Here is a 22992-nt window from a genome sequence, read left to right as displayed (position 1 = left end):
GATCACTGTCTGTGTGGAGTGTGCACGTTCTCTCCGTGTCTGCGTGGGTTTCCTCCCACACTCCAATAGTGTGCGGGTTAGGTGGATTGACCATGCTAAATTGCCCCTTAGTGTCAGGGAGTTTAGCGGGGTAAATGTGTGGGGTTATGAGTATAGGGCCTGGGTGGGATTATTGTCAGTGCAGACTCGAGGGGGCGAATGGCCTCTTTCTGCACAGTAGGGATTCTATAATTCTAATATCAGGAACAGAGGGATGGGAACTCGCTGCCAGGGAAAAGCACAAAGCACAGGGGAGTTGTGAGCAGTGTGTTCACTTTATAAACAGACTCTCACATTGCAATGATCACCAGGAGCTGGTGCACAGCACAACCTAGTGGATGTGCATATATTGTTTTGAGCAGTTGCCAACATTTTATACATCATACCCCTTGACTGGAAAATAATCCTGAGGCACACCTCCCATTTCCCCTCTGTCTTCTCCCCTGACTGAGAACTTTGTTTTTAACCTCTCCCCCGCGCTGCTCCCAGAGTTTTTCCACCCTGTTTTTCTGCAGGTGCACGGGGGCTTTGTCTTCAGCTCCGAGTCCGTGCCTCGGGCCTGACCAACATAAAAGGCCTAAATCGAGATGCGCTGCAACAACTGGCCCCAAACAGTCGGAATCTCTGCTACTGGAGACTACTCTGAACAGAAAGTGCTGCCCTTAACTTGAAGCTGTGATTACGACTGTTGGGTTCAATGTCGCGATGGTTCCCGGTGCACCACATTTTAAAAAAACATGAACCCATTTGATAGGAAGCCCCAAATATAATGTGGCTGCAATATGGTAAAGACAGAATCCCAGAATCCCTACAGTGCAGGAGGATATTCGGCCCATCGAGTCTGTACCGACAACAACTCCACCCAGGCCCTATTCCTGGAACCCCACTTATATACCCAGCTAATCCCCCTGAAATGAAGGCCTGAGGTCGGAATCGAACCCGGGTCCATGGCATTGTGAGGCAGCTGTGCTAACCACTGTGCCACCGTGCCGCCCTCAATAACAAGCTGTCACGCAGATGAAGAATTGGCCAAACGGGTGGAGGTGAAACAGAAACAAATCGCGTCCTTGGCTTCTCATAGAGTCACAGAGACTTACAGCATGGAAACAGGCCCTTCGGCCCAACAGGTCCATGCTGCCCTTTTTTGTAAAACCACTAAGCCAGTCCCAATTGCCCGCATTTTCTCCATATCCCTCTATACCGATCTTACCCATGTAACTGTCTAAATGCTTTTTAAAAGGCAAAATTGTACCCGCCTCTACTACTGCCTCTGGCAGTTTGTTTCAGGCACTCATCATCCTCTGGGTGAAGAAATTGCTCCTCTGGACCCTTTTCTATTTCTCCCCTCGCACCTTCAAACTATGCCTTCTAGTTTTAGCTACTCCCCTACCTTTGGGAAAAGCTGTTGACTATCTCGCTGATCTATGCCCCACTGGCAACAGAGGAAATTAGGAAGGTGGGTGGCATTTGATTCGACAGCCCACGTTGTGTGCACAGATTGGCGAGGCAGGGACTCACACCCACGGTTTCAGAGGGGCTGACACTGCGAACCTCACTCACAGCAGAGACAGAGTTTGAGCAGAGGTCAAGCACTGACACCAGAAACTCCTCAGGGTGAGCTTTGTCCTGCCCCCTGCTGGCTGTTTGTAGACTGCCCGGCAGGAGGCTGATCGAGCCTCGCAGCCGGATTCTGGGAAGGTCTCAGCAAAGTAAACTTTTTAAAAACGGGGATGGGGAGAAAAACGACAATAAACAGGAAGGTGTGGAGCGGCAATTTCTGGACAAAACGTCCACAATCGAGGCTTGTCACACTGCTCCTCCACTGTACACTAAATGGCCAGAAAAATCTTCAAACCACGGAGAGAATGCCTGGAAGATCCATAGTGCCAAAGGGTTGAGTTCGGATGATAGGCTGGAGAAAAGCAGACTGAATGAGGCACTTACAGAAGTATTGAAGATATTAAACCACACAGTCTCATATCGCAGTGACTGTGCTTGTAAAATACTTTATTAGCTGTAAAGCACTTGGGGATGTCACCAGCTCTCCCTCGATTCAGGGATGCTTTCACCTCAGTCTCTGCTACGAGGTAGTAGGCATCCGGGATGTAGGATTCGCTTCCTTTTCTTCCTTCCCTCAGAATATATTGAGGATACGAAAGGTGCTATATGAATGCAAGTTCTGCCCTTCTAGATAAGGTTAACCTGGAGCTTTCAACAGTGACCCCCGCCCCCCAGTCCACTGCCCCCCCCACTCCACCCACCCCCCCCACTCCACTGCCCCCCCCACTCCACTGCCCCCCCCACTCCACTGCCCCCCCCACCACTCCATCCCCCCCACTCCACCGCCCCCCCCCCCCACTCCGCCCCCCCCCCCCCCCACTCCACCCCCCCAGCCCCACCCCCCTCCATGTCCTAGACTCTCCCACAAGAGGAAATATCCTCTCCACGTCCACCCTGACCAATGCCCTCAGGATTTCCGAGATTTCAATCAAGTTGCCTCTTACTCTTCTAAACCCCAGCCGATACAAGCCTCGCCTGTCCAACCTTTCCTCATAAGACAACCCGCCCAGGCCAGGTATTAGTCTGGTAAACCTCTGAACTGTGAATTTAAGTCCTTCTTTTGGGTGTGATACACAAACCTATAATTCTGTGGTGAACCATCGTTGGTTCACCACTGGGGTTTGTTACTATGTTACTGTTGGGCTAGGGTGTTGTTACTGTGGGGGTTGTACTATGTTGTTGGGTTAGGGTGTTTACCTGTTATAAGAGTTATCATGGCACATTCCAGTGGGGTCCCGCCTCCGGTGACGAGGTATAAGACCCCCTGCTCCGGCAGGACCCCTTCAGTCTGAACTGGTGTATTCGTGTTAGTAGTTCCATTGTTACTTTATTAAAGCCTTCAATACCGAAGCCTTGGTTCCATGTGCTTATTGACGCGCATCAATTTAATAAAGTAAACAGAAAACTCACAACTGTGCAACAAGAAGAAAAAAACAGAGAGTATGGAACAGATTCTAAAACCGGATCGTCTGACACTGGACCCACGTGCGGTCGGTGCAGCTAACACATTCGACCATTGGTGGAAGTGCTTTGAGGACTACCTGGCAGCCTCGGTAGCTATCACTACGGACAGTGATAGACTCCAGGTCCTCCACGCAAGGGTAAGCGACACGATTTACCTAGCCATTCGTGCAGCTCCCACTTACCAGGGTGCCGTCGAGCTCCTAAAGAAAAGATACACTATGCCACCCAACGTGATACATGCTCGTTACCTCCTCGCTACACGACGTCGGCAGTCGGGCAAAACCATGGAGGATTATGCCAATGAGCTCCTGCAGCTTGCCAGGGGTTGCGACTGTAAGGACGTCTCCGCCGAACAGTATATGTACGACCTCGCCCGAGACGCGTTCGTAGCAGGGGTAGGGTCCTCGTACATCAGGCTTAAATTGCTAGAAAAGGAGAAACTCAACTTGACCCAGGCAATGGAGATGGCCGTGAGGTTGGAGGCGGCGTCGAAGAGCTTGGCGCTGTACCCCGAGGACCACGTGCAGTCAACGTGGTTGGAGCAAGCTCAGCTCCCTCCTCGCCCCGCGAACCCGCGCTCCCAGATCGATTCGACGACGGCGGCAGCTCCAGGTGGCCAGCGATGCTATTTTTGTGGAGGGGCCAAGCATCCACGGCAACAGTGTCCGGCAAGAACGGCAATCTGCAGCCAGTGCGGTAAAAAAGGCCACTACGGCAAAGTCTGCAGGTCCAAACCTAAAAACGGCAGTGCAGCTTGTAACCCTCCAGAACGGAGACCATCTCTTTCGGCGTCGCAGTACCCACGAGGTCCGACCACGTGCGATCTCAGGACGGCGCCATCGTGGCAGACAGAGGAGGAGGAAGACCACCAGGAGTCGCTGCGCTTGGCGCCCTCGCCCACGTGCGATTCATGGGGGCGGCCATCATGGTCCACGATGCACTCGGTGGATGAATCCATCCCTTTCCAGGTGGAGAGTGATGCATCTGACTTCGCCCTAGCCGCCACACTAAACCAGGCAGGCAGGCCCGTCGCGTTTTTTTCCCGCACCCTTCAAGGCCCAGAAATTCGGCACTCAGCGGTGGAAAAGGAGGCTCAGGCCATTGTGGAGGCAGTCAGACACTGGCGCCATTACCTGGCAGGTAAGCGGTTCACCCTGATCACGGATCAACGATCCGTGGCGTTTATGTTCAGTAACACGCAGAGGGGCAAGATCAAGAACGATAAGATCTTGCGGTGGAGAATTGAGCTCTCCACCTATAATTACGATATTATGTATCGTCCAGGGAAGCTCAATGAGCCCTCGGATGCCCTCTCGCGCGGAACATGCGCCATCATGCAGGAGGACCGCTTGAAGGCTCTCCACAATGATCTGTGTCATCCTGGAGTCACCAGACTCTACCACTTCATCAAAGCCCGCAACCTGCCTTACTCGGTGGAGGATGTCAGGTCAGTGACTAGAAGCTGTCGGATTTGCGCAGAATGCAAACCACACTTTTATCGACCAGACCGGGCACAATTGGTCAAGGCCACTCGCCCTTTTGAGAGGCTGAGTGTGGATTTTAAGGGCCCCCTTCCCTCAACGGACCGGAATGTCTATTTTCTCAACATAATAGACGAGTATTCCCGGTTTCCGTTTGTTTTCCCCTGTGCGGACACGTCAACTGCCACCGTCATTAAGGTTTTCAGTGAACTTTTTACCCTGTTCGGGTACCCCTGCTACATTCATAGCGACAGGGGCTCGTCGTTCATGAGCAACGACTTGAGGCAATTCCTGCTCTCATTCGGGATTGCCTCTAGTAGAACCACGAGCTACAACCCTAGGGGTAACGGACAGGTGGAAAGGGAGAATGCTACAGTCTGGAAGGCTGTCCTACTGGCACTGAAATCCAGGGGCCTTCCAGTCTCCCGTTGGCAGGAGGTCCTTCCAAATGCGCTCCATTCTATCCGCTCCCTCCTGTGTACGGCAACCAATGCTACTCCCCACGAGACGATGTTCTCATTCCCTCGGAAGTCGTCCTCGGGAACCTCATTGCCAGCCTGGTTGACGTACCCAGGACCCGTCCTTCTGCGGCGCCATGTGAGGGCTCGCAAGTCCGACCCCTTGGTCGAATCGGTCCAACTCCTCCACGCCAACCCTCAGTATGCCTATGTGGCATATCCTGACGGGCGAGAGGACACTGTCTCCATTAGAGACCTGGCGCCCGCAGGGGACGTAGCAACTCCTGTCGCTCCTATTCCCCCAGTCACGAATCCACTACTCCTCATTACTTCCCCAGACGTGGCGCGGTCAGCACCGGGACCAGTGCATAACACTTTTACTCCCATGTACAGCTTGCCTGAGACTCGGAGATCGGCGCCACCATCATCATCACCACCACCACTACCACCAAACGTTCCAGGATCCCCTGCACCATCGCCTCACCAGGGCCGGCCGGCCCGGGAGTCCTTGAGGGGACAGCCAGACGTTGCTTTGGAAAGAGCGCCACCACAAGCACCTGCTCCGGTTTCGCAACCGGTGTTGAGGAGATCGGCACCTGCTCCGGTTTCGCAACCGGTGTTGAGGAGATCGCAGCGTCGGTGCGGTCCTCCAGACCGTCTGGACTTGTGAATCCTGTGATTTTTCTGTTATTGTCTGTTTATATGACCTGTTTTTCGTCCACCCCGCCACCTTTTGTTCTTAAAGGAGGGGTGAATGTGGTGAACCATCGTTGGTTCACCACTGGGGGTTGTTATTATGTTACTGTTGGGCTAGGGTGTTGTTACTGTGGGGGTTGTACTATGTTGTTGGGTTAGGGTGTTTACCTGTTATAAGAGTTATCTTGGCACATTCCAGTGGGGTCCCGCCTCCGGTGACGAGGTATAAGACCCCCTGCTCCGGCAGGACCCCTTCAGTCTGAACTGGTGTATTCGTGTTAGTAGTTCCATTGTTACTTTATTAAAGCCTTCAATACCGAAGCCTTGGTTCCATGTGCTTATTGACGCGCATCAAATTCACCTTCATTTTTTGAAAGTTTCAAACAGATGTGATCAGATGGACCAGACTCCTTGATTTTGTATTTTAAATTATCCCCGTGCGATACTGGGCTCGGTCACTCCTGCAGCCTCCAGCTCTTGGGGCAGCACGGCACGGTGACACAGTGGTTAGCACTGCTGACTCACAGTGCCAGGGACCCGGGTTCGATTCCCGGCTCAGATCACTGTCTGTGTGGAGTTTGCACGTTCTCTCTGTGTCTGCGTGTGTTTACTCCCACACTCCAATAGTGTGCGGGCTAGGTGGATTGACCATGCTAAATTGCCCCTTCGTGTCAGGGTGATTAATGTCAGGGAGATTAGTGGGGTAAATGTGTGGAGTTGTGAGTATAGGGCCTGGGTGGGATTATTGTCAGTGCAGACTCGAAGGGGCGAATGGCCTCTTTCTGCACTGTGGGGATTCTATAATTCTAATATCAGGAACAGAGGGATGGGAACTCGCTGCCAGGGAAAAGCACAAAGCACAGGGGAGTTGTGAGCAGTGTGTTCACTTTATAAACAGACTCTCACATTGTAATGATCACCAGGAGCTGGTGCACAGCACCACCTAGTGGATGTGTATATATTGTTTGAAGCAGTTGCCAACATTTTATACATCATACCCCTAGACTGGAAAATAATCCTGAGGCACACCTCCCATTTCCCCTCTGTCTTCTCCCCTGACTGAGAACTTTGTTTTTAACCTCTCCCTCGCGCTGCTCCCAGAGTTTTTGCACCCTGTTTTTCTGCAGGTGCACGGGGGCTTTGTCTTCAGCTCCGAGTCCGTGCCTCGGGCCTGACCAACATAAAAGGCCTAAATCGAGATGCGCTGCAACAATTGGCCTCAAACAGTCGGAATCTCTGCTACTGGCGACTACTCTGAACAGAAAGTGCTGCCCTTAACTTGAAGCTGTGATTACGACTGTTGGGTTCAATGTCTCGATGGTTCCCGGTGCACAACATTTAAAAAAAACATGAACCCATTTGATAGGAAGCCCCAAATATAATGTGGCTGCAATATGGTAAAGACAGAATCTCAGAATCCCTACAGTTCAGGAGGATATTCGGCCCATCGAGTCTGTACCGACAACAACTCCACCCAGGCCCTATTCCTGTAACCCCACTTATATACCCAGCTAATCCCCCTGACACGAAGGCCCGAGGTCGGAATTGACCCGGCTCCCTGGTATTGTGAGGCAGCTGTGCTAACCACCATGCCACCGTACCATCAGGAGATCTCCCACTCACCTGATGAAGGAGCAGTGCTCCGAAAGCTAGTGGTGTTTGCTACCAAATAAACCTGTTGGACTTTCACCTGGTGTTGTTAGACTCCTTACTGTTCTCATAGAGTCACAGAGATGTACAGCATGGAAACAGGCTTCCCTTTTTTGTCAAACCACTAAGCTAGTCCCAATTGTGAGGTGCTATATGAATGCAAGTTCTACCTGTCTATATAAGGTTAACCTGGAGCTTTCAAAAGTGACCCTCCCCTATGTCCTAGACTCTCCCACAAGAGGAAATATCCTCTCCACGTCCACTCTGACCAGTCCCCTCAGGATTTCCGAGATTTCAATCAAGTTGCCTCTTACTCTTCTAAACCCCAGTCGATACAACCCTCGCCTGTCGAACCTTTCCTCATAAGACAACCCGCCCAGGCCAGGTATCAGTCTGGTAAACCTCTGAACTGTGAATTTAAGTCCTTTTTTTGGGTGTGATACACAAACCTATAATTCACCTTCATTTTTTGGACGTTCCAAACAGATGTGATAAGATGGACCAGACTCCTTGATTTTGTATTTTAAATTATCCCCGTGCGATACTGGGCTCGGTTAATCCTGCAGCCTCCAGCTCCTGGGGCAGCACGGCACGGTGGCACAGCGGTTAGCACTGCTGGCTCACAGCACCAGGGACCTGGGTTCAATTCCCGGCTTGGGCCACTGTCTGTGCGGAGTCTTCATGTTTTCCCCGTGTCTGCGTGGGTTTCCTCCCACAGTCCGAATGACGTGCTGGTTAGGTACATTGTCCATGCTAAATTCTCCCTCAGTGTACCTGAACAGGCGCTGTCAAATACCTGGGTACACACAACACTAGGCACTAAGCGTACTCAGACTTCCAAGCTTCAATAACATGTGCACAAGCGAGAACACAATACAGCGCAAAGCATTGCAGGGTGTTCTGTCCATTCATACAGAAAACGTAACAGTTATAGTTGACCGTATCTTCCTCTTTGGAATTTTGTTATTGAAAGGATCTTATCTTTATCCTGTAGCCAAGGCTGGAACAGTGTTCATGGAACTAACACAAGGTTTAGATTAGTTGCTTATCCTGAGTATGCAAGTGTTGGCCTCACTGAAGTCCTTGTTTGCGAATAAGCATTTTCCATTACCTGACAGAGATGTTTGTTATAATTTAGTTTCCACAATTGTTGTAACTTAATAGCTGGAATTACAACTTAAATTCCATAGCGTCAGAGTATGGTAACTAGGGGATTTTCACAGTAGCTTCATTGCAGTGTTGATGTAAGCTACTTGTGACACTGATAAATAAACATTAAACTTTCTTGCCTCACCTTTGTCTGTTGCTGCATCTTCTTCAGTAGCTTCACGAGCTCGCTGTTGGTCTTGTTGCCCTGGTCCACCTGGATCTCCAGCTCATTTAGGTCACTCTCCAGCTTCTTCTTGACCCTCAGTGCCTCCCCGCGACCTTTCACCTCTGCATCAAGACTGGCTTGCAACGAGTCCAGAGCTCGCTGGTGGTTTTTCCTTGACGGGCAAAACATAGTCCGGTCATTAGAAAGGCCTGAGGCAACGGCAAAACTCCTTTCTAACGGCGAGGCAAAGGGGAGGAAATGACTACCCCTAAACCCAGACTACAAAGACATCATGGAGCTTCAACCAGCAACGTGAAAATTTCCAATTGTACAATCACATTGCACCCACACATCGTAAACTCAGGTTCACTCAAAGCTCCGATGGCCCACACTTTAACTCGCACCAAGTCCTATCCACCCCTCCGCCGACCCTACTGACTTCCAATCTGACAACACCTTGATTTTATAATGTCATCCTCCTGAAACCCCTCCCTGGGGTCACTCCTCCCCATTTCTGTAATCTCCAACCCTCCGAGGTCTCCTCACTCCTCCATTCTGGTCTCTCGCGCGACCCTGATTTGAGTCATTCCACCATTGGTGGCCATGCATGTGAAAGTCCCTAACTCTGGAATTCTCTTCTGAACCTCCTTGCCCTCCATCTCTTCTACTTTCAGACAATCTCTAAAACTATTACCTCATAGAATCCCTACAGTGCAGAAGGAGGCTATTCGGCCCATCGAGCCTGCACCGACCACAATCCCACCCTGGCCCTATCCTCATAACCCTACTTATTTACCCTACTAACCCCCTGATACTAAGGGGCAATTTAGCATGGTCAATCAACCTAACCCGCACATCTTTGGAGTGTGGGAGGAAACAGGGGCATCCAGAGGAAGCCCATGCAGACTTGGGGAGAACGTGCAACCTTTGACCAAGTTGTTAATCATCTGCCCTAATATCTCCTTTTTGTTTGATCGCTATCAACTTTTGTTCAGTGCCGCTGCTCTGAAGCATTTTGGGATGCTTTACCTGGTGAAAGGTGCTACGGGATATGAATGCATAGAATCCTACAGTGCAGGAGGTGGCCATTCGGCCCATCGAGGCTGCACTGTCAACAGTCCTACTCAGGTCCTATCCCCGTGACCCCACGTATTTCCCCTGCTAGTCCCCCTGACATTAAGAGGCAATTTAGCATGACCAATCCACCTGACCTGCACATCTTTGGACTGTGGGAAGAAATTGGAGCACCCGGAGGAAACCCACGCAGACACGGGGAGAACGTGCAGACTCCACACAGACAGTGACCCAAGCCGGGAATCGAACCTGGGTTCCTGGCACTTTGAGGCTGCAGCGCTAACCACTGTGCCACCCTTTCCTTCCTGCGGCTCTCAAACTGCGCCTTTGTTTCTTCCCGTTTGAATTCCCTCCCTGGTGCAATCTAAAGATTTTAAAAGACAATTCTTGGTGACCATCGCACTCGGATTCCTCGGTCTCTCCCCCTCTTCTCCAATCTACTCCTCTCCTGAGTCTTGGCTTTGTCCTAACCCCTGACCTCGCTACAATCAATGGATCCGTGTCCACAGCCCAACCAGCGGAATGCGCGACACCCTCTGCAATCCCCTCGGAAGCTGGCTGGGGGTCAGGAACTCTCTAAGCGGTTCAGCAGGGAAAGGACAAAGAATAAAGTGAGCGCTTGAGACTTACCGCAGGAGGGAGGGGGATATCCAGACAGGAGTTAACGGAGAACAAGAGAGAGAAGAAGAGAAACGTGAGTGAAGGCAAGAAACAGATACTTCATCTGGCATGAGCAGCAGAGATTAATTCATTTGGGAGGAGCTACTAAACAGCCGTTGACAGTTTAGAGATCAAAGCATTAATCTGAGCAATCACACACTACTGTCCACCAGAGAGAGAGACAGAGTGAAATAAAACCATCATGGCAGCAGCTTCTGACTGTAATGACGATACAAATAAAATAATTAATCACAATTTAGAATACAGTTACGGACCATCAGTAAAGTACAAAAATAAAAGGGTTCCACAATTCTGGATATTTAAGCATACAAATAATTACAATACATTGAAAAACACAGGTCTCCTTAATTTTTTCCATGGCACCTTCTATACTCTGCTCTAGAAGAACAAGGGCAGCAGACACCTGGGAACCCCACCACTTCCAAGTTCCCATCCACATCACGCACCATCCTGACTTGGAATTATATCGGCCGTTCCTTCACTGTCGCTGGGTCAAAATCCTGGAACTCCCTCCTCAACAGAACTGTTGGCGTTGCTCTGCACCACAGGAGGGCAACTGCCACCTGTAGGCTCTGCACCAGAGCAGGTGCTGGAGTCTGCTCAGGAGGGTGAGAGTGGGGAAAGGAGGGAAAAGAAAAGCTTTGGAATGAAGAAAAAGACCATTTTGTTGTTGACTCAGAGACAAAGTCCTGATTAAAACACGCAATCCCTCATGCGGAGCAGAGGTTGATGCTGACAGGTTGAAAGAATGACAGGAGAGATTGCCAAAGCTCAGATGGGACACTTTCACAGTCAATGGAAGAAAATCCTTCACAACAGCCAAAAAGTTCAGGAAATTTGATCAAAAAAGCAGCAGAAAACAATGAGGCTGAAAACACAGGGTTTGCGAAACTGGCGATCAGGCTGCGAAGATTTCGCCCCCTGGAGTTTGAGGAGTGATACCTCATTCATAGAATCATTACAGCATAGACAAAGGCTATTCAGCCCATTGTGTTTGTGCTGGCTCTCCTAAGTAGCAATTCTTGTATGGAATCCACAGAATCCCTACAGTGCAGAAGGTGACCATTTGGCCCATTGAGTCTGCACTGACTCTCCAAAAGAGCATCTCACCCAGGTCCAACCCCCGCTCTATCGCCCCGTGTATTTAGCATGGCTAATCCATCGAACCTGCACATCTTTGGACCCTAAGGGACAATTTATGGCCAAGCAACCTAACCTGTGCATCTTTGGAGTGTGGGAGGGAACTGGAGTACCCGGAGGAAACCCACGCAGACATGGGGAGAATGTGCAAACTCCACACTGCCAAGGCTGGAATTGAACCCAGGTCCTTGGCGTTGCGAGGCAGCAGTGCTAACCACTATGCCATCGTGCCACTTCCCTGCCCTCTCACCATATCCCTGTGCAGTCCTCATTTTCAGATCATTATGAAATTCTGAAAGCCTAGAAACATTTCTGGCACATAAGGAGGCCACTCGTCCCACCGAGGCTGTGCTAGCATGGAACCGAGCCCCCCGACCTAATCTCATTTTCCAGAACTCCGTTCATAGCCCTGGAAGTCACGGGACGTCAGGCGCGTATCCAGGCCTTGTGTGGAATGTTACAGTTCTATTGCGACAGGGGTGGAAAATCTGAAGAGCTGTTTAAAAGTCCACTGATTTTCCAGTCCTGCTGGCAGGAGAGGCTGTGGAATTCCATCCCTCATTACCCTCGGACGGAGGGAAGATCCTCGAGGATGTGCTAATTTGTGGGCAGCATGTTTTGCTGCTTCCTGTTACTTCATTCTGAGTTGAAATGCTTGAACCAATACCGATTACATATTGCAGAAAGGAAATGGGATTACCGCGTTGCCTCAAACTCCTCTTCCTTCTCCTGGATTCTGCGGTCAATCTCTGCTTTCACTTGGGTCAACTCAAGCTGTAATCGAACCACCTTACTCTCTTCAGCCTATAGGCAGAGAAACAACAGTCAGCCAAATAAATAACAGTCCCCAGGCAGTAACCCGCGTAATAGTGGCTCAGTGCATGCAACCGAGAAAATCTACCCTCTGAACGTGCCATAATACACTGAAAAACTAGCTTGTAAACATACTGTGACATTCAGAAAAACTAGCTTGTAAATGTACCGTAATATTCAGAAAAGCTGGCCTGTAAATGTACTGTAATATTCAGAAAAACTAGCCTGTAAATGTCCTGTAATACTCAGGAAAAGCTAGTCTATAAATATATCATAATTCAGAAAATCTATCCTGTAAATGTACCGAAATACACTGAAAATCTAGCCCGAGGGTGTACCGTAATATTCAGAAAGACTAGCCTGTAAATGTATTGTAATACGCTGACAAAACTAGCCTGTAAACATACTGTGACATTCAGAAAAACTAGCCTGTAAATGTCCTGTATTAATCAGAAAAGCTAGCCTGCAAATGTACCGTAATTTTTAGAAAAACTAGCCTATAAACTTACCGTAATTTTCAGAAAAACTAGCCTAAAAAGTACTGTATTATTCAGAAAATCCAGCCTGTAAATGTACTGTAATATTCATAAAAACTAGCCTGTAAATGTACCATAACCTTTAGAAAAACTAGCCTGTAAACTTACCATAATGTTCAGAAAAACTAGCCTGTAAATATATACCATAATTCAGAAAATCTATCCTGTAAATGTACCAAAATACACTGAAAAACTAGCCTGTAAATGTACCATAATATTCAGAAAAACTGGCCTATAAACATACTGTGATACTCAGAAAAACTAGCCTGTAAATGTACCGTAGTATTCAGAAAAACACAACCGCTGCAATGCACCATAATTCTCAGAAAAACTACCCCGTAAATGTGCCATAATTTTCACAGAAACAACTCCTGCAATGTACCATAATGTTCAGAAAAATGACTCTCTAATGTCACCGTAATTTTCAGAAAGATCAATCCCTGTAAATGTACCACAATACTCATAAAAACTACCCTGTAAATGTACTGTAAAACTCAGCAATAAACTATTCTGTAAATGTACCATAGTATTCAGAAAATACACACCAGTAAATGTACCATAATAATCAGAAAAACTATCCTGTAAATATATCATAAACTTAGAAAAACAAGCCTCGTAAACATATTGTAACACATAGAAAAACAACACCTTTAATTGTAAGATAATACTCTGTCACAACAGACCTTGTATTTTACCAAAAAAATAACCATAATATTCTGATAGGAGTTTTTTTTATTCTTTCATGGGATGAGAGAGTCGATGGAAAGGCCAACATTTGTTGCCCATCCCTAAATGCCCTTGATAATATGGTGGTGTGCTGCCATCTTGAACTGCTACAGTCCATCTTGTAATGGTTTATCCACAGTGCTGTTAGGAAGGGAGTTCCAGGATTTTAGTGCAGTGACAGTGAAGTGTCTATAGTACGTATACACTGAGGCCACTGTGCATTGCCAGTGGGAGGGAGGTCGGGGGTGATATCTAAGGTGATGGATGGGGTTCCAATCAAGTAGAGCCCTTTGTTCTGGATGATGCCAAGCTTCTGGGGTGTTGTTGGAGCAGCATTCATCCAGGCAAGTGGAGAATATTTGATCACACCTCGACTTGTGCCTTCTGGATGGTGGACAGGCTTTTGGGAGTCAGAACATAAATCACTTGCCTCAGAATCCCCAGTCTCTGACCTGCTCTAGTAGTCACAGTATCTATAGAGCTAGTCCAGTTCAATTTCTGGTTAATGGTAACATCCATGTGGGAAATTCAGTGATGTTAATAGCTTTGAATATCAAAGGGAAATAAGTAGATTCTTTCTTGTTGGAGATGGTCATTGCTTGGTGCTTATATAGCGTGATTCTATATTTCAACTCACCAGCCCATGCCTGAATATTGTCCAGGTTTTGCTGTGTATGCACACAGACTGTTTCAGTATCTGAGGAGTTGCAAATCATAGTGAACATTGTGCAGCTTTTAAAATTCATTTATGAGATATGGGCATCACTGACTAGGCCAGCATTCGTTGCCCATCGGAAGGTGGTAGTGACCTGCCTTCTCGAACTGCTGCAGTCCCCGAGGTGCTGTAAGGGAAGCAATTCCAGGATTTTGACCCAGTGACAGTGAAGAAACAACAATGGGCGGAATTTTCCCAAAGGGGTTCTAAGTGTCATAACAGCGTAAACACAGAGTCCTCCACGCTGGTCCTTTGGGCGAGCTCGGCTCTGCAGTCTGCCGGCACTCAGAAGGTGGGGGGGTGGATCCTAGGCACGCCAGTGAAGCCACCTTCAGAGTGCTTGAGCGCCTTTGTGCAAGGCGCCCCGATCTGATAGTGAACCTCAAGGCCTCCTCCCACCCGCCTCCCCACAGACATCTGGCCCCCCTCCAACTTGGCAATGCCAGGTGGGCACTACCAGGCTGGCACTGCCCCATGGGCACTGACCAACCATGTCCCAACCACCTGGGGGCTTCAATGCCCTCCGATTCCTCCAGCGTGGCCATGACACCTGGTCCCTCTACTGCAGAGCAGTAGTGATTCTCACCAGGGTGATGCCTCGTTGGCGAGGAGGGAAGCATCCGGGAAAGCGGAAGCAGCCATGCCGATCTGGTAGGTACACGCTAATATAGTCAATTCTATGTTAATAGGGCTTCACACCCTTTCTGGGTGCAAAGCTGTTCTTGCCAATAAAACGTGGCCGTGAAGATGGGCGCAAATCAACGCTGATCGACCAGCGCGGCAAGCCCATAGGGTTGCACCTGATATATTTCCAAGTCAGGGTGGTGAGTGACTTGGAGGGGAACCATTAACTCCATTTTTGCTAGGACTCCTTGATACCATAGTCAAATGTTGCCTTAATGTTGAGAGCAGTCACTCTCACTCTCACCTTGCCTCTTTTGCCCATGTTTGAACCAAGGCTGTAATGAGGTCAGGAGCTGAGTGATCCTGGTAGAACCGCAAACTGGGTGTTTGAGCAGGGTTATTGTTGGGTACGTGCTACTTAATAGCATTGTTGGTGATTCCTTCCATCACTTTACTGATGATTGAGAGTAGACTGATGGGATGGTAATTGGTTGCTTTGGATTTGTCCTGCTTTTATGGACAGCATATACCTCTGCAATTTTCCACGTGGCTGGGTAGATGCTAGTGCTATAGCTGTACTGGGACAGCTTGGCTAGGGGAGCAGCAAATTCTGGAGCATAAGTCTTCAAGACTATTGCCGGAATATTGTCATGACCCATTGCCTTTGCAGTATCCAGTGCCTTCAGCCGTTTCTTAATATCACATGGGGTGAATCAAATTGGCTGAAGACATCTGCGATGCTGGGGATCTTTGGAGGAGACCGAGATGTATCATCCACTCGGCGCTTCTGGCTGACGATTGCTGTGAATGCTTTAGCTTTATTTTTTGCACTGATGTGCTGGGCTCCTCCATCATTGAGGATGGGGATATTTGTGGAGCCTCCTCCTCCAGTGAATTGTTTAATTGTTCACCACCATTCACGACTGGATGTAGCAGGACTGCAGAGCTTGGATCTGATCCATTAGTTGTGGAATTGCTTAGCTCTATTACTTGCTGATTATGCTGTTTGGCATGCAAGTAGAGCTGTGTTTATAGCTTCACCAGGTTGACAGCTCATTTTTAGGTGTCACTCCTGGCATGCCCTCCTGCACTCTCCATTGAAGCAGGGTTGTTCCCCTGGCTTGGTGGTAATGGCAGAGTGGGTGATGAGGTTGCAGGTTGTTCTGGAGTACAGTTCTGCTGCTGTTGGTGACCCATAATACCTCATGGATGCCCAGTCTTGGGTTGCTGGATCTGTTTGAAGTCTATCCCATTTAGCACAGTGGTAATGCCACACAACACGATGGAGGGTATCCTCAACGTGAAGATGTGAAACTTTGTCTTTACAACGACTGTGCGGCGGTCACTCCTACCGACACTGTCATGGGCAGATGCATCTGTAGCAGGCAGGATGCACCTTCTTCTGGGAAAGAGCTGGAAAATCCTGCCCTGAGTCTCAGCGATCAACATTTAGCAAGTCTCGATGCAATAAGACGATAGTAGGAAGCCAATTTGAAAAACAACTGCAGGGAGCAGCTAGAAATTGGATTCGGTGTCTTTATAGAGGTGTGTCTCCAATATGACACAGTTCAACATTTAATACACCAGGAAGAGGTGTGAGAATATTCGAGAATTTAAATAGGAACATCGGACATAGGAGCAGGAGTAGGCTAGACTGTCCAAAGATGTGTAGATTAGGTTAATTGCCCCTTAGTACCTCAGGATGCATAGGTTAGACAGATTAGCGGGCTAAATATGTGGGGTTAAGGGGACAGGGCCTGGGTGGGATTGTTGTCGGTGCAGGCTCAATGGGCCGAATGGCCTCCTTTTGCACTGTAGGGATTCTATGATTCTACGTCCCTTATCAAATAAAACAAAACATATTTCAGACAAATATTCTCTGTACATGCGACAGGACAAGAAAGGCCAACGACTGGCCAATTGGTATTCTCCTATGATATCTATAAAAGGAATTGCTATGTTTTTAGTACTTAAGGATGTGACCGGCGAGTTGTGCTTGTGGTTACCTCCAGTGCAGCCTCCGACTCCTCCAGAGTCGCCTGCAGTTCCTCTTTCTCCATCTCCAGTTTCTTCTTGGATTTCTGCAGATCATGGACACTCTTTCCACCCTCTCCCAACTGGTCCGTCAAATCAGTAATCTCCTCTGTGGAAGCAAATCAGGACGAGTATGAAAACAGAGCCACTTCAGGGAGATCTTTCCCAGCGACAGAACAGGAGCGAAAATCTCTGAAGAAGGGGATTCTTAACAAGTTAATAAGATTCATAGGCAGAATGCAATTTTTAAGAGAATCGGGGATCAGTAAGGAGTTAAATGATTATGAGACCAGCTAACACAAACAGTTTACACATATGTGAATGCAGTAAGTGAATCAAAACAAGTAATTATGATTTTAAAACATATATGATGCTATTTTAAATGCATTTTAAATATATTATTCACTTTAGTCAACCAAAGTTACTAAAAGGCATGGTTGGAAATGTCATTGGTTTAAATCCAGAGGTCTGGGAACCAGCTAGTCAGCAGTAGTCATATCGGGAATTCTTATGAGGGGACATACTTTGCAACATTAACAAATAGATGTATTCACTATCCAGACACAAGGATAGATATGCCCCTGGACGCAGGAACACATGCTTATTCAACTTGGCAGTGAGCGGTGGGAATGTTCACTTTGATCTTACGCTTTGGAGGAAATAATAACAAATGGGATTACTATCTCAATGGAAACAAATTAAAACATGCTACCGTGCAAAGGGACCTGGGGGTCCTTGTGCATGAGACGCAAAAGCCCAGTCTGCAGGTACAACAGGTGATCAAGAAGGCAAATGGGATGTTGGCCTATATCGCGAGGGGGATAGAATATAAAAGCAGGGATGTCTTGATGCACCTGTACAGGGCATTGGTGAGGCCGCAGCTGGAATACTGTGTGCAGTATTGGTCCCCTTATATGAGGAAGGATATATTGGCATTGGAGGGAGTGCAGAGAAGGTTCACAAGGTTGATACCGGAGATGAGGGGTTTGGATTATGAGGAGAGGCTGAGGAGATTGGGTTTGTACTCGTTGGAGTTTAGAAGGATGAGGGGGGATCTTATGGAGACTTATAAGATAATGCGGGGGCTGGATAGGGTGGAGGCGGAGAGATTCTTTCCACTTAGTAAGGAAGTTAAAACTAGAGGACACAGCCTCAAAATAAAGGGGGGTCGGTTTAAGACAGAGTTGAGGAGGAACTTCTTCTCCCAGAGGGTGGTGAATCTCTGGAATTCTCTGCCCACTGAGGTGGTGGAGGCTACCTCGCTGAATATGTTTAAAGCGCGGATGGATGGATTCCTGATCGGTAAGGGAATTAAGGGTTATGGGGATCAGGCGGGTAAGTGGTACTGATCCACGTCAGATCAGCCATGATCTTATTGAATGGCGGGGCAAGCTCGAGGGGCTAGATGGCCTACTCCTGCTCCTATTTCTTATGTTCTTACGGTAGCATCTGCCGTTACCAGGCAACAGGGATGTAGTTAGAGCCCAGAAGGGAGGTGACATCCGGACTTGAAGGGTGAATACAATATCACCATGCTATTAAGTATCATATGGTTGGCTGAGGTACTTGACAGAGATTTGTATTGATGTGTGACTCCTAAATGAAATTGATTTTAAGCGAATGAAAGGTGGAATTATTGATTAGAGAAAACTATAATTGATCTGCATTTGAATATGTACGTCAGATCTTTTGGAGTGGTTCTATAGCTCTATTCCCAGAGCTGTTTAATCCTTTGGCAGTATCCGGTCGGCTGAATATGTTTGTTCTATGTAAAATAAATTTGTTACATCTTTGCACAGAGATATTTGCCTTGCAAGTTTTGAATTGTCTAAGTTAAGACACAATTGGCCACCTTCAAATTTCCCCACAACAGCCTCCGGCCGGGATTTTGCCCGATATCGGCAAAGGTCGATGCCGGGCTAGAAAAGCAGTGTTGAAATCGCCGCCGGCAATGACGGTTTTCGGCAACATATAGTGTAGCACTTCGGAAAATAAAATTTGTAGCTTCTATAGGGGGTGCTGGAGCAGAGGGTTCTAGGGCTACACGTACAAATCATCAAAGGTGGCAATATGGGTTGAGGAATCAGTTAAAAGGGCAGACAGAGTCCTAGACTTTCTAAACAGAGGTCTCAAATAGCAAAGCAAGAAGGTTCTGGAAAACAAGAGAGTTAGGATGAACCTTCAGTAAACACTTGTTCAGCCTCAACTGGAGCAATGTGTCCAAATCTGGGTACCACATTATGGAAGGATGTGAAGGTATTAGACCAAAGATTTACAGGAATGGTTGCAGGGATGTGGGACTTCAGTTACAGGGATAGATTGGAGAGACTGGGGAAGAGAAGATAGCGATGAGATTCAATAGTGTTGTTCAAAATAGCAAGGGGCTTAGACAGAGTAGATAAGGGAGAAATTGTTCCCATTGGTGGTGAGGGGTGAGAACCAGAGGACACAAAATTAAAGTGTGTGGCAGAAGCACCAACTACAAGATGTACAAAATGATGAAGGACATAGATAGGGTGGATAGGAAGAACCTTTGTAAAGAGGTCAATAACCAGGAGGCATAGATTTAATGTAAAGGCAGGAGATTTAGAGGGGATTTGAGGAAAATCTTTTTCACCCAGAGGGTGGTGGAAATCTGGAACTCACTGCCTGCGAGGGTGGTAGAGGCAGGAACCCTCACAAAATTTAAGGAGAATTCAGATGAGCACACAAGGCTACGGACCGAGTGCTGGAAAATGGGATGAGAATAGATAGGTGCTTGATGGCTGGTATAGGCATGATGGGCTGAAGGGCCTCTTTCTGTGCTGTGATACTCTATGACTCTATGAGGAAAAGCTTTCATATGTAGTGAGTGTTTAGGACCTGGGGAGCAGTGCCTGAGATGTAGTGGAGGCAGATTCAATTGTGGCTTTCAGAAGGGCATTGGATAGACTTCTGAAGAGAAAAAACTTGCAAAGCTACGGGGGCAAGGTGGAGGAGCGAGATAAACTAAACTGCTGCTGCAGGGAACTGGCACTGACAAAACAGGCTGAATGGCCGCCTTCTGTGCTGTAGCCAGTCTACAATTCTACGATCTCCTTACCCTGTACATTAACAGCCTTCCTGAATAATCTAAACATTGTCTTTGTTTCTTTAATACCTTTCCCAGATGTTCAATTTATCCTTTATTATCACCCCTGCGTGATATTTATGCGAACTCAAACCCCAGCATTTTATATTTATTCCTGGAAGTCTCCTGGCCTGATTTCTCAGGAAGTTACCTTGGAGTGTTTTGTTCTCTCGCTTCAACGAGTCCAGTTGCTCGATCAGCTCTTCGTAGGAGGTCTTCAGTTTGAAGAGTTCGGTGGCGTATTGTCGGCACTCTTTCTGCGAGGATTCCAGCTCCGTCTGGATCTCCTCGCACTTCTGACGCCAGTCTGAGATCTGCTTATCAATCATCCGCTGCTTCTTGTCCAGGGTTGCCCCTGCCGCATTAGCCTGTGAGGAGTGGGGGGGGACGCAGAAATACCAACAAGAACTCATGAACAGCTTCTTCCCTGCTGCCATCAGACTTTTGAATGGTCCTATCACACATTAAGCTGATCTTTCTCTTCACCCTATCAATCACTGCAACTCTATATTCTGTACTCTATCCTTCCTTCTCCCCTATGTATTCTATGAACGGTATGTTTTGACAGTATAGCGTGCAAGAAACAATATGTTTCACTATCCCAATACATGTGACAATAATAAATCAATTCAATCACTTCAATTCAATTCAAAATAACCAGGAATAACCAGAATTCAAATAGATTTTCTATTCAGATAAATGCTGTGGGCTCCAGAGAGAGTTGGGCGCGGGGATGGATTTGTTTCTTCCACCTGTTCAGCATCAGTTCCTAGTGTTTGGATTACAGTTTATAGAAATAATGCAGGCTATTTAGGTTGGCTAAGGCTACTGGTGAGACTTTAAACTAGAAAGGTTGGGGGGAGGGAATCGAAATGAGGGGACTGAGAGCGAGGAGGTTAGCTCGCAAATAGATAAGGAATGTAGACAGGGTAAGAGGGAGGTTAGACGAGTGAGGGAGAAGGGAAGTGCTCAGGCTGAAGGTCTGAGATGTGTCTATTTTAATGCCAGGAGTGTAGTGAATAAAGTGGATGAGCTTGGAGCGTGGATTGCTGCTTCGAATTGTGATGTGGTGGCCATTACGGAGACTTGGATGTCTCAGGGACAGGACTGGGTGCTTCAGGTGCCAGGTTTTAGATGTTTCAGGAAGGACAGGGAGGGAGGCAAGAGAGGGGGGGGAGTGGCACTGTTGATCAGGGATAGTGTCACGGCTGTAGAGAAGGTGGACGCCGTGGAGGGACTGACTACGGAATCTCTGTGGGTGGAGGTTAGGAATAGGAAGGGGTCGGTAACTTTGCTGGGTGTTTTCTATAGGCCGCCCAATAGTAACAGAGATGTTGAGGAGCAGATGGGGAAACAGATCCTGGAGAGATGTAGGAATAACAGAGTTGTCGTGATGGGAGATTTTAATTTCCCAAACATAGATTGGAATATCCCTAGGGCTAGGGGTTTGGATGGAGAGGAGTTTGTTAGGTGTGTCCAGGAGAGTTTCCTGACACAGTATGTGGATAAGCCTACTAGAGGAGAGGCTGTTCTTGATCTGGTGCTGGCTAATGAACCTGGACAGGTGGAGGATCTCTCGGTGGGTGAACATCTTGGGGATAGCGATCATAATTCTATCTCCTTCACGATAGCATTGGAAAGAGATAGGGTCAGGCAGGCTAGGAAAGTGTTTCTCTGGAGTAAAGGGAAATACAGTGTCATCAGGGAGGAAATTAGACGGGTAAATTGGAAGGAGGCATTCTTGGGGAAAAGTACCGAAGGAAAGTGGAGGATTTTCAAGGAATGTTTGTCTGGAGCTCTGCATGACAACGTTCCGATGAGACAGGGGGGTGTTGGTAGGGTACGGGAACCGTGGTGCACGAAGGTTGTGATGAACCTGGTAAATAAGAAAAGAGAGGCGTACAGAAGGTTCAGAGAGCTAGGAGGTGTTAAGGATTTAGAGGAGTATACGCGATGTAGGAAGGAGCTTAAGAAGGAAATTAGGAGAGCGAGAAGGGGTCATGAGAAGACCTTGGCGGGTAAGATTAAGGAGAATCCCAAGGCTTTCTACAAATATGTCAAGAGTAAAAGGATGAGATGTGAAGGCATAGGACCCTTAAAAGGTGAAGGGGGAAAAGTTTGTGCGGAACCGTTAGAAATGGCGGAGGTGCTTAATGAATACTTTACCTCGGTATTCACGGTGGAAAGGGATCTGGGTGGTTGTACTGCTGGATTGCGGAGGACAGAAAGGATCGAGCATGTGGACATAAAGAAAGAGGATGTGTTGGAACTATTGAATGGCATCAAGGTTGGTAAGTCGCCGGGACCGGATGGGATGTACCCCAGGTTACTGTGGGAGGCGAGGGAGGAGATTGCGGAGCCTTTGGCGATGATCTTTGCATCGTCGATGGAGACGGGAGAGGTTCCGGAGGATTGGAGGATTGCGGATGTGGTCCCTATATTCAAGAAAGGGAACAGGGACAGCCCGGGAAATTACCGACCGGTGAGTCTAACCTCAGTGGTTGGTAAGTTGATGGAGAGGATCCTGAGAGACAGGATTTATGATCATCTAGAGAAGTTTAGTATGATCAAAAGTAGTCAGCACGGCTTTGTCAGGGGCAGGTCGTGCCTTACGAGCCTGGTTGAGTTCTTTGAAAATGTGACCAAGCACATTGACGAAGGAAGAGCGGTGGATGTGGTCTATATGGACTTCAGCAAAGCGTTCGATAAGGTCCCCCATGCAAGACTTCTTGAGAAAGTGAGAGGGCATGGGATCCAAGGGGCTGTTGCCTTGTGGATCCAGAACTGGCTTGCCTGCAGAAGGCAGAGAGTGGCTGTGGAGGGGTCTTTCTCTGCATGGAGGTCAGTGACCAGTGGAGTGCCCCAGGGATCTGTTCT

General features: G+C 48.0%; 1 protein-coding gene across 3 annotated transcripts in view; it reads right to left on the bottom strand.

Moving 5' to 3' along the window:
- Positions 1–22992, bottom strand: part of LOC144501539 (putative uncharacterized protein MYH16) — a 273480-nt gene that overhangs the window by 15719 nt on the left and 234769 nt on the right. For all 3 annotated transcript variants that reach the window (XM_078225360.1, XM_078225362.1, XM_078225361.1), the window contains 4 exons: positions 20267–20483; positions 16979–17115; positions 12259–12362; positions 8643–8835 (listed from right to left, as the gene is read on the bottom strand). In XM_078225360.1, the coding sequence (XP_078081486.1) occupies positions 8643–8835; positions 12259–12362; positions 16979–17115; positions 20267–20483 (651 nt within the window). The remainder of the gene's footprint in view (positions 1–8642; positions 8836–12258; positions 12363–16978; positions 17116–20266; positions 20484–22992) is intronic.

This window comes from Mustelus asterias, chromosome 12, assembly GCF_964213995.1.
Source record: "Mustelus asterias chromosome 12, sMusAst1.hap1.1, whole genome shotgun sequence".
NCBI classification, from domain to species: domain Eukaryota; kingdom Metazoa; phylum Chordata; class Chondrichthyes; order Carcharhiniformes; family Triakidae; genus Mustelus; species Mustelus asterias.
This window is presented reverse-complemented; position numbering and strand designations above follow the sequence as displayed.